Consider the following 17,949-nt stretch of genomic DNA (forward strand, 5'->3'; position numbering starts at 1 on the left):
ATATACATTATTTATCAAACAACTCTACCACAATCGCCAGCAAGTTGGCGGCCCACGCCTAGACTAGCCACTTTGCTAGTTCGCCCTGCGATGCGTGCGATTCAAGAGAACAAACTGGTGGGCTAGTTGGTACTGCATAACTTGAGGCAAAGCAAAAAAAGCATGAGGACAAGAGAAGGAAACTAAGATACAGTGCTACTAACGACTGAATTTTTATTGCACATGGTTACCACATATACACCATCATACAACAGGCCAATATCGCAACATAGATTTCTTTCCGGCACAATCATCCACTATAGGCCGCTACCGCGATAGAAACACGATTAGTTTTTTGACAGCGACACAGATGGGCAACTTACACATTCATCATTTCTAATCACTTCAAATGCCTCGATAATTTCCCTAGTGACATGATCTGGGTTCCTGGATATCACTTTTGATTTGTCAAACAAGGGTTCACAGCCACAATGCAAGCAGTGTGCGGCTAGTCTTTACCAGATTATTAAAATTATTCAAATGTTCCCGTAAGCGATCATAGAGGCGCCTTACACCACTACTTCCATTAACAAAACAAACGCTTCTCGGTGTTTTTTATTGCACTCATGGCGCCTCTTTGTAGTATTGTTAACTTTCGCACACAAACCAGACAATTTCAAAGGGGCTGAAAAGACATCAACGCCAACACGATTCCCAACTTTCTTCATATTATGGCTAGCCTGGTGCAAGTACGGCATGACAACCACTTTCCTGCTTCTGCTCTGTTGGGCAGTGGAATTTGGGCAATCATGTCTTCTTAACATGCTGACAGCCGTGGCTGGCTGTCATCATTTGCAAGGGGTAGCCAGCTGCGTTTAGGCACGAAACTTGGTTTTCGAAGCTTGTGAGCATGCGATTTGACAGAATTCTGAGAACATGTGACACAGCATGTTGCTACTAGCTCAACGTGTAAAAGAGCTTATTGCTTGAATGCGCTTTTGTAATCTGACTGAAACTGGCGTGCCATCGTCATGCTATGCGAGAACTTTTACTGTTGCCATCCATGAACGCCATCTTGTGATGGCAATGGCAATGACTCTAGCTAGGCTGGCTCCTGACAGTAAGCTGCTGCGAGCACAGTTTTGGTTTCATATCAGAGTTCACTGGCCCAAGCAATTTTTGGGCAGATCTTCATGGAAAAAGAAGTGTGCATTAAAATAAAGTAAGTACAGTGATAATTCATTGTGACCTGCTGTTTTCGCTTTAAAACCTACCTGCAGCCGGAAGCAAATACTAGGTTGGCTTTTCTTTTTTTTTGGGGGGGGGGGGCACTTTTGACACATTCGCTGCACCCTAAGTGCTGCCAAGATGGTTGCTGCCACTATGGGAGCTGACAAAGTGGTCATCATTGGGCTCCAGCATGTTTGATGACCACCCAAGTTCGATTATCCAGTGAAGGCTAATTTCAGGATCGAAATAATGACACTTTGGTCCCATAAGTATGTATGGGCTGTGGCCAGGGACCTTCAGTTAGGGTCAAAGGTACAAAAAAAAAATGGAATTAGAACCGGAGTCAAATCAACAGAAGTGTAAGATGCAGCAAAAGATGAAAATGGATGTTTGAAAACAGTGTTTGTTTGTGGCAGACTATAGTTGGCATGCAGTGAATTTTCCACTTCCGATTGGGTGGACAGGAGCACTTGAAATGTGCTTTTGAGGTGTTCACCCACTGGAATGTTGCTGCTTGTTAGAGTGTGTTTGCTGATGCATTTCTTTGTTGTTCTGCTTGTTGCAGGAAGGAAGACAAGGACAGAAGGCACCAGAAGCGATGAAAATGGACTTCACTTTAAATTCTGCCTTGCCCCTACTGACTATCTTTTTTTCATTTGCATGGCTTTCTGCTTTTTTATTTGACGTGACTACCGAAATGCTTTTGACACTTCCGCTTTGGAACGGTTCTTTTGTGACAGTGCTTTTTTTTTTTAGACTGATGAACTTTACCTTGGGCTGCGCAAAATGTGATTAGGACAATAAAAGACTTATTTCATAAATTCGTTGATTGCTGCTGCTGGCTTCCTGGCATATCAACTGGCATTCGTTTTGTGCCATCACAGGTGCTGAAGATAGTGATTTTTCTATGGCTTGTTCGTAATTGAGTGGCTCCACTGGAGTTACTTTATTTGAAGCGAAGCAGTTTGTACCTCACAGGAGCTTTTGCAAGGCAGTCGTTAAGGGCAGTTAAGTAAAGCTTAGATAAAAGGGATACTAAAAAGAGAAAGTTATTTGAAATGGGTTAGCAAACTAGTCTTATACTAGTGCAATAGCAAAATAGACACTAATGCCATGAGAGGAGGCAAAGACAGGTGGGAACACCACTTTGAAGCTCCTCTGCCAGCTTGCCGTGATGTCATATTTTGACAGCATCTGCTTGGGCCAAGCTAACTTATAATAGGTGAAGATGTACTACAGTCAAACCAGACTATATTGAACCCATTTACATCGAATTACTCTTTATATCGAACAATTTCTAAATATGGTATGGTTACAATAAGTATATATAGCAAAAGTTACGCTTACATCGAACAAAAATAACAGCGACTCCCGATATATTGAACGTCAAGCGGCGGAAAAGTGCCCCCAGAAGTTGGCTTTCCCTTGCAGCGGCAGGGACACCCGATATCGCCGGCTCCATTAAACTGCTCTCCCTACCGTGATTGCACTGTGTCGAGTGAGCTGTCGACAACCCCCTGCAAAAAATTATCCTGGCCCACCCGCAGCGCTTGCTCAGACAGCCAACAGAGGCTCTTGTGCCCTCGTCGTGCAAGATGGCGCAAGTGCAAGTTGTCTCGCTGCCTTTCGGGTTCATTGTGTTTGCGCCTTGTGGGCCATCTCCCGCAGTGTTGCCATAATGAAGCGGCAGAATTCACCTTTCGTTGTGAAGCTCTAAATCATAAATCGGGTCGAACGCAGTGGGAAGTCAGATGTCTCTGCAGCGTGCAAGATTCTGAAGAGCACTTCCAGCACGATCTTGAAGAATGGGCACCCTGCAACGAAGTTTGCCTGTACATGTCACGCCACCTAGCAGCAACACTAAACATCAATGAGTAGGCCATCACCTCCATTTCACCATTGTCCGTGGCGCTCTGTCGCCCACCTCAAAGTGCGCTTTTCCAATGGATTGACCCCAGCCTTCGTGACAAGTGTGAACAACAAGAACAAGCATAGATACTGCTGTGTTAAGGATTGTCACAACCGTGAAGGGGATGTCGGCATCAGATTGTATCGCTTCCCTTCAGAACTGATGGAAGCAAGCCGGCGGCTGAAGTGGATCGTCGCGGTTCATGTCGGTCTTGCGAATTTCTGTTAAATGAATGAAGACGTAATTGCAAAAGAACAAAAAAAAAAACAGAACCAGCAGCGTCATCAGTAAAAACACAACAAAGCATCAACTGCCTAAAAACTCGAAAGCTGGCTCCCACTGTTGAAAATTAGTTTAGATGGTTGTTTAGCTCATCTTGCTTCAAAACAAATGCGCAGTGGTTATGTGTCAAATCTAGCTTCGTAAGCATGCCGGAGCTTAGTTTGTACGCACTGTGCTTCTTCCTGCGCCAAGATCAAGATGCGAATGCTGGAACCGAGCTCATTGGTGTCAATGTTTTTTCACGCTTAGAACAACAGAACTAAGGTTGGAGTACACTGCAGCACATGTTGAGTTTTCGAAAACTAGCATTTCTCTCGTGCACGCTAGCGCATACTTGTTCAGTCTCAGTTCAATCTCAGTGTTCAGTCAGCTGATTGCTCTCTATGATGCTTCAGCGGTAATGCCCTCTGACATTCGAGCCCGAATGTCAATACCAGAATATGCTTGAGGGCACTTTGTCGGAGAAAAAAGCACTTGCCTGTCATTTCACCAAAACCTCTACAATTGTGAGGTGCAAGGCATGCTCCAAGTAATTGAAGCGACAAATGACAGTTGAAAGACGTGCACGGCCATATTTGCTCACCGTATTTACTCGAATCTAGGCCGACCCCGATTCTAAGCCGACCCCCTAAAGTCCGAAGCCAACAAAAAAAATATATATTACCTCAAATGTAGGCCGAATAAAAAAGCGAGGACCGCATTCACAAAATGCAAACTGCATTTATTGAATCTGAACGTACAGAGCTCATTCAACGTCGTCGTCACTGTGTTCCTTGTCACTGTCACCTTCAAACAGTGCACTATTTTCGGTACCGTGAAGCGCATTAGACATGCTGCACGTTTTAAAGACACGCACCATCAAAGTACCTGGGATGTCGTCCCACGCTGCAGTTACCCAGCCCGCCAGCTGCGATAGTGATGTACGTTTGATGCGGCCCGTTGCTGTTAGCATGTGGTCTTCGTCAGCCAACCAGTCCGTGTAATATTTCCGCAGACGATCCTTGAAAGGGTTGTTGATGCAGACATCAAGTGGCTGCAACTGGCCCGTCATGCCGCACGGTATGACAGCGAGATCCATGTTCACTTGGGCGAGCGCAGCCTTCACATTGTCGGTCAAGTGCCCACGGTAAGAGTCGACGACAAGGAGCGAGTTCTTTGTCAAAATGCCTCCTGGACGCCATCGCCACACAATCTTAACCCACTCTTCCACCATCGCACCCGTCATCCACCCGTTCTCACTTGCCCGCACAATGACATTTCTTGGGAAAGTTTCTCGAGCAAGCAGTGTTCCTTTTAAATATCATATAAGGAGGGAGTTTATGTCCATCAGCTGTGCGGCACAGCACGACAGTTGCGCGCTGCTTCTCGTAGCCCGCAGAGCGCACCTTCACCTCCTTGGTACCCTTTTCATTCACGGTGTACGCCACTGGCAGTCAAAATACACAGCCGCCTGGTCGGCGTTGCCAATTTGCCCAAGGTTGTAGCCTGCTGCTTCTCTCTTTCGCAGCACGTAGCGCTGAAAAGCTATCAGCTTTTCTTCGAAATTGCTTGGAAGCTTCTGGGTGATTGAAGTGCGACGTCGGAGGCTGAAGCCGAAGCGCTTCATGAATTTCTGAAGCCAGCCCTGGCTGGCTTTAAAATCCTTTGGCGTTAGGCCTCGCTCCCTCGAAAGTTCCCTAGCTTTCGCTTGGACCACTTCTGTTGTCACTGGAAGGGCAGCTGCTCTCTGCGTCCGAACAAAGTCGGCCAAAACTCGGCAGTCAAACATTTCTTCGCTAGCCATGATGTCTGAACAAAATGAGCAACCTCCTGGAGTTTGCACTCCTCGGCTGTAGCAAGTCGAAGGTCATCGACATGAACTGAAGATGTGACCAGACACACAACTTCCTCTTCAATCTGAAGGCCATCTTTTCTGTCTGGAACAAGTGGCCGGGACAAAGCGTCTGCCACCTAGTTGTATTCTCCACGTCTGTGCTGAACTGTGAAATTGTAACGTAGCATACGAGCGGGCCACCTTGTGATGCGAAGTGGTCAATGTGCTGTGCTTTGTGTCGAAAGTAGAGATACTAGGGCTTGATGGTCCGTTACCGACGTGAATGGTCGTCCCCAGAGATAAATGTGTCATTTCTCGCACGCCCACAGACATGCCAGGGCCTGCCGCTCTCCCGCTGAGTACTTCCGCTCCATTTCTGTCAGAGTTGGGGATGCGAATGCAACAATCCGAATGTGTGGCCTGTCAGCCTGTTGTAGTACTGCTCCCACGCCATAAGCAGACGCACCACAATAACAGGGAGCGTCGGGTCGAACATTTGCAGTATCTTGTGCGATGCTAGGAGCTTCCTTACCTTTGCAAAGCTCTTTTCGGCAGTGGCATCCCATTCAAAATGTACATCCTTACGAAGCAACATATGCATAGGTTCTACCTCTTCAGCCAGGTGCGAGATAAACTTAGCATAGTACTCATCCAAGCCCAAAAATGAACGCAGAATGCTTGTGTCTGTGGGGGTGGCAGCGTGAACAGTGGCATCAACCTTGGCTTGAAGGGGAGCTATTCCTTCCGAGCTGACGTGATGCCCAAGGAATGGTAACTCCAATGCATTAAATACGCATTTCTCATTGAGCTTAAGTCCAGCTTCAGAGACGCGTTGAAGAACCTGCTCCAGATTTCTCAAGTGCTCTTTTTCAGTCCTGCCAAAGATAATGATGTCGTCTCGGTAGCACAGTACCCCTTTGCAGCCTTGCAGGACCGTTGTCATGAGTTGTTGAAATGCAGCTGGGGCTGATGCCAGCCCGAAGCACACCCTTTTGAAACTAAAAAGGCCATTGTGCATAATGAAAGCAGTGAGGTCTCTGCTATCTGGGTGAAGCGGCACCTCGTAACAGCTAAATCGAGCTTTGAAAAGTGGCGTGCTCCATTCAGAGTGTAGCAGCTCTTCCGTAAGGGGCAAGGGAAAGCTGTCAACTACAATCACTTTGTTAGGCTCTCTCAAGTCAACGCAGAGGCAGATACTGTCTTCCTTCTTGCAGACTACGTACAACGATAGGAGAAACCCACTCGGAAGCGTTAACCCTTTCAATGACATCATTGAAAAGAAGGCGCCCAAGCTGGTTGCTAATTGGCTTGCGCAGAGAAAGTGGCAAATGTCTGAACTTCTGCACGACTGGAGAGGCTGACGACTATCTTGACCTTGTGCTGAATGCCCTTGGCAAGTCCAAGGCCTGGTGAGAACAAATGACAAAATTTTGCCCATAGCAAAGCTGGCGTACCGAACTTTGGTAGACTTAGCGGACTGTGCTGTTCCTGTGCAGTTTTTGTGCTCCTTCCAGCATGGCATCTGAACCTTCTTCGGCAGCCGTGTGCAGGCAACGTAGCTGTGCACCCACAATATGTAGTTATAGAGCTTGCACAGCATCCAGAACAGGAAGAGAAGTCCCTCCGGGTGCGACATGAATTGCTATCACGGTCGTTTTTTCCTTGTATGAGATTCCGGCTTTAAATTGTCCCAGCACAGGAATCATTCGGCACTGGAAGTCAAACAAAGTAAGTTTAGAGCTGGTCAATTGTATACTGTCTTCGAACACGCTTCAGAATTCTTGTTCCCGTATAATCGACACAGCTGATCCAGTGTCGACCAAGAACTTTACTATGCGCGGTTGCGATTTGATTGGCGCGACTGCCACTTCAATGTAGACACCTGTGGGCTTATCTTCGTAAATAGTGAGAATGCTGGTGGCGCCTGACGTCCTAGCAGCGGCCGAAATGGACAGTCCACTAGGTGGACTCTTACAGAATATCCGCCCTGTTCAGAAACTACTTCGCGGACGCGAGCCGGGCGTCGTCCTCGTGCGCTGAGGCCGCTACGGCAGACTTGCATGAAGTGACTAAAGCCCCTCCATACACGTTTCTGCCGACCAGGTTAAGTACCGCCAACCTGCCCTCCTCCTCCACGCTCCTCTCCCACTCACCCCCTTAGCTTCCGACTTCAAGCGGAACTTACGCAGCCGCAGCTTCCTGTTCCGAGTGGAAGTGACACTTTGTTTTTTAGCGTTGTTTACTTTCGCGCCGCTGGAGAGGCTTTAATTGCACGAGCTGCGGTTGAAACTGTGAATGCGATTCCATCCAAGAACCACAGCCTACTGTAACCAGCGATCTGCTCGTGTTCGCTGCTTCGCGTCAACCTGCGACGGGTTGTGGCACGAGCGACAACGTACAGTGGAATGTAGTGCCTGGGCCCTTGGAGACCACTGCCGTTTTTCGTGCATTTGGACAACACCGACCGCGAACTACTACTTCAGCGGAATACAACAGCTTGTCCCCTTTGCATTCTTCTTATGGTGACTGCCACAGCTCTGCTAAGCACGCGCGGGCGTCTCACCATAGTCTAACACTATTCAAAGCGGAAAGTTCCGCAGCGCAACTCCAGGAAGCGGAAACGCCGGAACCGGAATATTTCAAACCGGAAATGCCGGAACCGGAAATACCGGAACCGGATTTGGTGTGAGGGGAAAAGGCGACGCACAACAAAGGTTGTGCCACTTAAGCTGTGTACTTAAGAAAGCGGCGGTGGCGCGTAGATGCAGGGGTTTTAGAAGTGACCACGGCGGCCGCATGCGAAGCAGGTTTTACCGCGAGCGGATAACACAGACGGCTGGCAACCTGCTGTGCCGCAGCATAGAGTTTCCCGAGTTTCCTACAAGAATTACTAGAGGGAACACTGGCGCTAGTGTCTACGGGAGCTGCAATGGGAGCGGTTGTCCCCGCATGGGAATTATGGGAAGTACATGAATTTGCCTAAACTTCGTCTTTTTGGCTTCAAACGGCTTTGTGACTTTGTAAACTCGTCATTTTCAACAGGTTTCAATAGTATATTGCGCAATAAATAATTAAATAAACATCATTAAAATTGCCCGACGGCAGGATTCGAACACAGGGACTCTAGTAAAGAAGCCTGATATTGAGACCATTAAGCCACGGACACATGTATCGACAAGCGAATGAAACGCCCTTATGAATGAAACACCGTTATGAATGAAGGGGCAACACTCCATCCAAGAGCACCCTATGGTACCACATTCTTGACATGGTGTAAAAGATGTTTACATGCCCTCCCCATGAACTAACTGAAACAAAAGCAAAAACAAGGAAGACATTCCTGAAAATTCAATGTTAATTAAGCCCTTTGTGTTTCAAGGGTTCTGGCGAGGCAGTAGTGCTCTAGGCAATTTTAGCGTCTCTCATATTTTGTATATAGCATCATTCTTTCCTAAGGCATTTTAGTGTTCATAGTGCATGTCAATAATCATTCACATAATTTTATTATGCGTAGATTTTATGCAATTTACACCAACTCTTTTAGGCCCCTTTACAGCCATCAACATCGTCAGCCTAGTTACGCCCACTGCAGGGCAAAGGCCTCTGCCATACTTCTCCAACTACCCCGGTCATGTATTAATTGTGGCCATGTTGTCCCTGCAAACGTCTTAATGTCATATCCGCCCACCTAACTTTCTGCCGCCCCCTGCTACGCTTCCTTTCCCTTTGAATACAGTCCGTAACCCTTAATGACCATCGGTTATCTTCCCTCCTCATTACATGTCCAGCCCATGCCCATTTCTTTTTCTTGATTTCAACTAAGATGTCATTAACTCGCGTTTGTTCCCTCACCCAATCTGCTCTTTTCTTATCCCTTAACGTTACACCTATCATTCTTCTTTCCATAGCTCGTTGTGTCGTCCTCAATTTGAGTAGAACCCTTTTAGTAAGCCTCCAGGTTTCTGCCCCATATGTGAGTACTGGTAACACACATCTGTTATACACTTTCCTTTTGAGGGATAGTGGCAACCTGCTGTTCATGATTTGAGAATGCCTGCGAAACGCACCCCAGCCCATTCTTATTCTTCTGGTTATTTCAGTCTCACGATCCGGATCCGTGGTCACTACCTGCCCTAAGTAGATGTATTCCCTTACCACTTCCAGTGCCTCGCTACCTATCGTAAACTGCTGTTCTCTTCCGAGACTGTTAAACATTACTTTAGTTTTCTGCAGATTAATTTTCAGACCCACCCTTCTGCTTTGCCTCTCCAGGTCAGTGAGCATGCATTGCAATTGCTCTCCCAAGTTACTAAGCAAGGCAATATCATCAGCGAATCGCAAGTTGCTAAGGTATTCTCCATCAACTTTTATCCCCAATTCTTCCCACTCCAGGTCTCTGAATAGCTCCTGTAAACATGCTGTGAATAGCATTGGAGAGATCGTATCTCCCTGTCTGACGTCTTTCTTTATTGGGATTTTGTTGCTTTCTTTGTGCAGGACTACGGTGGCTGTGGAGCCGCTCTAGATATCTTCCAGTATTTTTACATATGGCTCGTCTACACCCTGGTTCCGTAATGCCTCCATGACTGCTGAGGTTTCGACTGAATCAAACGCTTTCTCATAATCAATGAAAGCTATATATAAGGGTTGGTTATACTCTGCACATTTCTCTATCACTTGATTGATAGTGTGAATATGGTCTATTGTTGAGTAGCCTTTACGGAATCCTGCCTGGTCCTTTGGTTGACAGAAGTCTAAGGTGTGCCTGATTCTATTTGCGATTACCTTAGTAAATACTTTGTAGGCAACGGACAGTAAGCTGATCGGTCTATAATTTTTCAAGTCTTTGGCGTCCCCTTTCTTATGGATTAGGATTACGTTAGCATTCTTCCAAGATTCCAGTACGTTCGAGGTCATGAGGCATTGTGTATATAGGGCGGCCAATCTTTCTAGGACAGTGTTCCCACCATCCTTCAACAAATCTGCTGTTACCTGATCCTCCCCAGCTGCCTTCCCCCTTTGCATAGCTCCGAAGGCTTTCTTTACTTCTTCTGGCGTTACCTGTGGGATTTCGAATTCCTCTAGGCTATTCTCTCTTCCACTATCGTCGTGGGTGCCACTGGTACTGTATAAATCTCTATAGAACTCCTCAGCCACTTGAACTATCTCATCCATATTAGTAACGATATTGCCGGCTTTGTCTCTTAACGCACACATCTGATTCTTGCCTATTCCTTCTTCACTGCTTTTAGGCTTCCTCCGTTCATGAGAGCCTGTTCAATTCTATCCATATTATAGTTCCTTATGTCCGCTGTCTTACGCTTCTTGATTAACTTAGAAAGTTCTGCCAGTTCTATTCTAGCTGTAGGGTTAGAGGCTTTCATACATTGGCGTTTCTTGACCAGATCTTTCGTCTCCTGCGATAGCTTACTTCTATTGCGCACTCCTTAATGATGCCCATAAGATTGTCGTTCATTGCTTCAACACTATAGGGTCCTCTTCCTGAGTTAAAGCCGAATACCTGTTCTGTAGCTTGATCCGGAATTCCTCTAGGTTTCCTCTTACCGCTAACTCATTGATTGGCTTCTTGTGTACCAGTTTCTTCCGTTCCCTCCTCAAGTCAAGGCTAATTCGAGTTCTTACCATCCTATGGTCACTGCAGCGTACCTTGCCGAGCACATCTACATATCTTGTATGATGCCAGGGTTCGCGCAGAGTATGAAGTCGATTTCATTTCTAGCCTCACCATTCGGGCTCCTCCACGTCCACTTTCGGCTAACCCGCTTGCGGAAAAAGGTATTCATTATCCGCATATTGTTCTGTTCTGCAAACTCTACTAATAACTCTCCTCTGCTATTCCTAGAACCTATGCCATATTCCCCCACTGACTTGTCTCCAGCCTGCTTCTTGCCTACCCTGGCATTGAAGTCGCCCATCAGTATAGCGTATTTTGTTTTGACTTTACCCATCGCCGATTCCACGTCTTCATAAAAGCTTTCGACTTCCTGGTCATCATGACTGCATGTAGGGGCATAGACTTGTACTACCTTCAATTTGTACCTCTTATTAAGTTTCACAACAAGACCTGCCACCCTCTCGTTAATGCTATAGAATTCCTGTATGTTACCAGTTATTTCCTTATTAATCAGGAATCCGACTCCTAGTTCTCGTCTCTCCGCTAAGCCCCGGTAGCACAGTACGTGCCCGCTTTTTAGCACTGTATATGCTTCTTTTGTCCTCCTAACCTCACTGAGCCCTTTTATATCCCATTTACTACCCTTTAATTCCTCCAATAACACATGCTAGACTCGCCTCACTAGATAATGTTCTAACGTTAAACGTTGCCAGGTTCAGATTCCAAAGGCGGCCTGTCCGGAGCCAGGTATTCTTAGCACCCTCTGCTGCGTCACAGATCTGACCGCCGCCGTGGTCAGTTGCTTCGCGGCTGCTGGGGACTGAGGGCCGGGGTTTGATTGTTGTATTCATATAGGAGGTCATATAGGAGCCACGTCACATTAAATTCACAGAACCCATCGGACCACTGCGAACTCACACTCGCATGGCGCTCTTTTAGGCCATACCTGGCCCTTGCGCCATTAAACACCATTCATTCAATTGCAGCCGCCTTTTTCTCGATCCACATACGCAAAGATCGATGACCGCGGTTTCCGAGGAGAGGTACCCGTTCCTCGCCCTTCCTTAATTTATCGGTCATCGATGGTTGAGGAGGCAAAATGTTCGATAGCCTCAATTAGACAGACAAAAGAGTGAAGCAGGAGGATAAGTCAATCATGTAGCATAATGACCTTGTGATAGCGAAAAAAAGACAAAAAAAAAAAAACAGAAGGATGCTGACTTGTGCACTTGTGTAACAGTCTACCAGCCCAGGGTCATCTGCTGAATGCTAGCCTTCGCGTGCGTTTGCATCTTTATTGTCAATAACTCCTGTCATTAAAGCGCTGTTTTACCACAATAAAGACTGGTGACGAATCGGGCATACGCCTGCGTTTGCAACCTTCTCGTCCTCTTCTTTTAAGTTTCGGATTCTGTTTTGCGCCTAACTGCTGGGGCGCCTAGCGGACAGAAATAGCAGAGAAGCAAGCCTAGGAAGAGAGCGGAATATTTTGAGATTGTTCGCGTTTTTATGACAGAACGAGCAAGTAGTAGTGAGCGACTGGCGTTGCTTGAGGTACGTTTTGCGCTCGACGAGCTCACTTCGCAGTTGGAATAAAATGGATGCTTCGCTATCGCGTCTCCAATGACTCTTTCTTGAATAGCGCGGCAGTGGTCGTCCATGTTTTCTGTTCTGTTGCTGGCCACTGCGCACGGCAACATGGTAGGCCGCGCCTGAAGATGTTATGCTGCGGTCCGTGGTTGACACAAGCGGTACTTGCGTGAAATGAAATTGAGGCATACAGCAGAGCTATTATGACTATTAAAGTCTTCTTGGAAGCGACCCCACTGGTGGTGGATTTGGAGTTTCCCGAAGGCATAGAACCAGGTAAGGAAATAGCGTAAGCCTAACTGCTCATTTCGTCGGAAGCGAAGAAAAAGATTGCCCAATCCAACTTGTTCGAATAGTATTTTAGCACTATACTTGCGTAGCGTACGGGGCCTGAATAAAAAGTGCGACAATTTTGAAGAATAATATGCGTGTGCAGTGCTGAACGTAGCGCCATAAACGTAGTGTTAATTTTATTTACTGAGCGTTCGCCGGCCTTGAGTAGACTTGCCAGTCTTCGCATTAAAGTTACTGTGTCGGCTGCTACTATATTTGGCGCTTTTGGATTACTGTCGACGTATTTTTTTGCAACGTATAATGTTCCAGAGTGGTAGCGTTGGTTACGGCGCACGCATTGGGGTGTGTCGCGCAGGGATGTGGGCTTGTTAGGTTCTGCGTGAACGTGACAGGGATAACAAGCGAAGCGCGATGTTTCAAATACGGAAACAGCAACGCCTTATCCTAGACATGTTAACAACTTTCAAGTAAGGTTGACTGCCATGACGTCGGTCCACACTTCTGCGGCGAAAAGAAATAAACAGGATGTGAGCAGCTAGCCACGCGATCGAAGGTGCACCGTGTGACATCCTTGTCTTGATCTGACGGATCACTTTCGATCGAGTCCGATCGGTGTCGAATCTGTCGACCGCGATTTGTTCCCTTCCGATGCTTGCGCGAAGAGCCAATTGCGGTCGAGAAATTCGATCTAGATCAGGCTAGATCGGAAGTGCCCCGTGTGACTGTGATAAATACACGTTTGATCGAAACCTTCGCTGAATTAATAAATGATTTTTCTTGTATCCGTAGGTGGTTGTCTGACTGTCATCTTAACGTCGCCGGGGCAGGTAACAGTAATCACCCCTGATCACTCAATCTTTCCGTATGTATTAAATTGTTAAGTAATGGTGATACCATTGTGCTTTGATTGTGCTCCCTGCAGAAACTGGTCGGCGAAGAGAAATCTGGAATTCAGTTCAGCCACGTGAACAGTAAGCATTGATAATCACATTTCGAGCGTTAATAGGCCACAGTTAGTGCATGCCAAGCAGCACTGACTCTCACGTGTGGCATTTGACTTGTGAAAAATGATAGAGACATTCTCGCACCGTTTAGGCCTGCTGGAGAAAGGAGAGGAGATATGTTGCAGACACCATATGGCCAACTCCTTTTTCGTTCGTCCGCGTGCTTTTATGTGAGAAGCCGCAGCATAAGCTCATCTCAAATGTCAGCTTGTGCTTCACACACCCAACAAGACCTGTGCAAGCAGCGGTGGATATCGCCAAACATGCACACCACTGCAGTTGCTTGCCTCTAGGTTTTAGCAGTGGAGCAGAATCTTTCATTTGTTTCATCTAGAAAATATTGATGCTGCCATTTTACTAATTACGTGGGCACTTCTGATGAGGCTTGAATCACCACATATCAAACATGATGTGCATATTGAGAACTGTTGCACACTCAAGTGTACACTTGACCAGTCGACCCTTCCCGTCTCTGTCGCACTTCAAGTACACTTTCAGAGTGTGTGTTGAAGGTGCCCATGGGAAGGGTACTACGCAGTTTTCTCTTCGATCTGCCCAACTGTAGTTCGTAATACTGAGTATTGAATTTTATTGTACACAGTGCAGCCAACTAATAAACACTGCCTATATGTTGATTTTATTAGCAATATTCGGTTACTTTAGCATCATGAACTTTCGCAGCAGAAGCGGACAAGCTCATGCAAACAGCGAATCTGAATATCCCCTTTGGGTACTAATTAATTCTGTCCATTGAAAATTCAGTTTCATCACATTTCTTGCAACAATCACGAAAAGTGCACAGCTGCCCAATGAATTAAGGATTTTCAATTCATTAGTGAGGTTTGTCAAAGTATTTAGAATGTGGATTTGATGCGAGAACTCTCTCAAGAACATCAGATGTGAGAACACAGACTATACATGTCGTGAATATTAAAAAAAGCATTCATCCAGCAACTTAATTGACAAATATATATATGCCTGATGTAAACAATTTTGAAAAACAATGAAAGATGCGAACCAGCCACCTGACAGCATACTGAAACCTGGAGCAAACATCCAACTGTCTACCTTCCAACTCGTTTTATTAAGCACTTTGCAGATTGAGTTCAATCTTAATTGTTTCAAGATGCATGTGATACATTCTAAGTAGCATTAGTTTTATCAGCGGTTTCGCTTTCAGTACACTATCTTGATGTGCACAATGCACAGGCAGTGCGTGAAGCAAATGTGGAGGAAGCAGCTTTTTTTAGACCATCAGCTTTTAACAAAAATTGTTAAAAATTGCATAAGTGGGGAAAAGAAAGTAAACTGCAAAGCTTTTACCTTGGTAGCTCAATAATAAATAATGATATCATAATTCTTTATACTGCACTTAGACATCTAAAGTAGACAAAATTGATGTAAAATTATACACTGCTCCCAAAAATATACCACTAATTTGCGAGTACTACTTTTGCAAAGCCATCATAAGCTTTACTACAATTTGCACAAACTCTAAGCTCCTACATCAGATTTGCTTGCTTTAGCTGTTCTTAACAGGTGCGGTTTATTTTAATGGGATATCTGTTTTTGGTGCAGAGTTATGGATGTCTAAAGTAGCTTCTATTTTTTTAAGCTTACCACTTTTTGACATACCTTGTAGAATGTACAAGGGTGTGCAAATATTCAAAACTTTCTAATAATGAATCGAATAGTCTCCTATTCGATTTGGTCTTTGATTTGAATAGTTGCTATCTCTAAATGCAAATATTTTTATAATACTTTTGAAATACTTCAAGATGTCAACTGCACCCAATGAAACATAAAATTGGAGCGAAAGTACTGTAAATTTTCACCCCCACGAGCGTGGCATAGACATAAAGTGCGAGCACTTGTATTGTCGGGGAGCAGGTTACATCGCTTTTTGGTAGCCATATTTTACAGGCTGTACATGCAGCAATCATTCATGCTCTCTGAAGAGTTCGGTGCATTTGAAGAAACCGCTTGCTTGCTCCTAATGCTCCGTTTGTGCTTTTAATAAACAATGCTTCATAATGTACTATGTAATGACATAAACTTGCTAACTTTAAGCATACTAGGATGCAAACATCGTTTTATATTAACTGTGATAACGGCTGTTCATTATTCACAAACTAACAGATTTACTTCAGGCAATACTCTGTGTGATTTGTATTTGATTTGGTATCAAAAATCACTATTTGCACAAACCTCACAATGTATGAGGTCCTAAATCAAAATTTTCCTTCATACATTTGTCAGGATTTAACTTTCTCTCTCAAGTGCAACAAACTTCATTTATATCATTTCATTCAGCAGTTGTCTGATGAGAGCCCTTCTGCATTTTGCATGTATTTGGATAGGGAAATTGGATTTGCCCGCAGTTAAAGCTTCCTCTTAAGAATGGTGAGGTCACTGTGGCATCATCAACGCAGCTTGCAGGGAGACTCGAACGGCCTGCCAGGTGGCACGAAGGCAAACAGTTGGTGAATAGGAAGGAAACATGATGGTTGCTTTTGTAAATTTGGCTGGCATCACAAGGTGTAACAAATGGATACTGCACACCTTACGTCATCATCATTAGCAGCAACCTATTTTTATGTTCACTGCAGGACAAATACCGCTCTCAGCAATCTACAATTACCGCTGTCTTGTGCTAGCTGATTCCTAATTCCGGATGCAAATTTCCTAATTTCATCATCCTACCTAAATTTCTGCCATCCTCAGCGGCGCTTCCTTTCCCTTGGCAACAATTCTCTAACTTTAATGTTTATCTACCCTATGCATTCCATGCCCTGCCCAGCTCCATTTTTTTCTCTTAATGTCAACTAGAATATCGGCTATCCCCGCTTGCTCTCTAATCCACACTGCTGTCTTCTTGTCTTTTAACGTTATACTTAACATTATTCATTCCTTTGCTCTTTACGTGGTCCTTAACTTCTTGATCTTCTTGTTAACCTCCAAATTTTAGCCCCATATGTTAGCACCTGTAGAATGCAATGTTTGTACACTTTTCAGCGACATTGGTAAGCTCCCAGTCAGCTTTTTGTAATGCCTACCATATGCACTCCAACCAATTTTCATTCTTCTGTAAACCTTCTCCTCACGAACAGGGTCCCCGGTGAGCAAGCGACCTAGATAATCATGCTCCCGTACAGATTCTAAAGGCTTACTGGCAATCATGATTTCTTATTCCCTTGCCAGACTATTGAACATTACCTTTGTCTTCTGCATATTAATCTTCAACCCTACTTTTACACTTTCTTGGTTAAAGTAATTTTGTGTCAGCGCAAAAGGACAAAAACGTAGACAAGATACACAGGTTGAGTGCTGAACTCCTGTACTTTTTGATCGTGCAATGCCTCCGTGACTGATGGTATCTCTACTGAGTCAAATGTTTTTTCATAATCTATAAAAGCCATATAGAGAAGTTGATTGTACTGCACAGGTCTCTCGATTACCTGATTGATGATATGGATGTGATCAATTGTTGAATAACCTTTCCCAAAGCCAGCCCGTTCTCTTGGTTGATTGAAGTCAAGTGTTGCCTTGACTCCATTGGAAATTATCTTGGTGAATATTTTATACAGTACTGAAAGCAAGCTAGAGGGCCTATTCTATTCTTTTAACGTCTCCCTTCTCATGATTAATATAATGCTGACATATCAGAGCAAGAAGTGGGGAATTCCCCTGACACAACGGTAATAAGTTTGTGTAAAAGAGGTGACAGTAGAGGTGCATACCTTGCAGCTATTTCCCTATGTTGGCCATTAACAAGGAGTCTTTCAGGCACAAAGCACAGGGCCGATGAGAACACACCTATATAAGCTTCTATGCAATTGTTTCCTTTCTTTAACCTATGTTTGCCTCGTAGCAAAGAGGGCTACTATACAGTGCAGTCCACTCATAGCGATACCACATATAACGATATATCGGTTATAACGATGGGCCAAAGTAACAGTGGCATTTTATGCATTAAGTCTATGGGGGCAAAAACCGCATATAACGATATGTTATTCACCGCATGTCAGATATAACAATCAAAATTTTGCCATCAGGACAGTGTTTGCCATGCAGAATAATCCTGACATTTGCTTTGCTTGGTTTCCCTGAAACGAATGATGCCGAGACGGGGCGATGTAAACCTACACGAGTTCGTATCTGCCGCCATTACCGCGTAGTGCATCCCATACCGCCCACACACTGGAGAGCATCG

General features: G+C 45.1%; 2 protein-coding genes across 6 annotated transcripts in view; both read left to right on the plus strand.

The window, feature by feature from the left end:
* LOC142576651 (DIS3-like exonuclease 2) overlaps positions 1–2,030 on the plus strand; it is a 318,054-nt gene extending 316,024 nt beyond the window's left edge. For all 3 annotated transcript variants that reach the window (XM_075686870.1, XM_075686871.1, XM_075686872.1), the window contains one exon: positions 1,775–2,030. In XM_075686870.1, coding sequence (XP_075542985.1) covers positions 1,775–1,811 — 37 coding nt within the window. In that variant the 3' untranslated portion in view covers positions 1,812–2,030. The remainder of the gene's footprint in view (positions 1–1,774) is intronic.
* A 10,254-nt stretch (positions 2,031–12,284) lies between these two features.
* LOC142576653 (uncharacterized) overlaps positions 12,285–17,949 on the plus strand; it is a 165,698-nt gene continuing 160,033 nt past the window's right edge. Inside the window, exons 1-3 of one of the 3 annotated variants that reach the window (XM_075686874.1) lie at positions 12,285–12,714; positions 13,522–13,559; positions 13,655–13,703. In XM_075686874.1, coding sequence (XP_075542989.1) covers positions 12,642–12,714; positions 13,522–13,559; positions 13,655–13,703 — 160 coding nt within the window. In that variant the 5' untranslated portion in view covers positions 12,285–12,641. The remainder of the gene's footprint in view (positions 12,715–13,521; positions 13,560–13,654; positions 13,704–17,949) is intronic. The other 2 variants (XM_075686876.1, XM_075686875.1) reach the window with 2 other exon arrangements.

The sequence above is a fragment of the Dermacentor variabilis genome, chromosome 3 (assembly GCF_050947875.1).
Source record: "Dermacentor variabilis isolate Ectoservices chromosome 3, ASM5094787v1, whole genome shotgun sequence".
NCBI lineage: Eukaryota > Metazoa > Arthropoda > Arachnida > Ixodida > Ixodidae > Dermacentor > Dermacentor variabilis.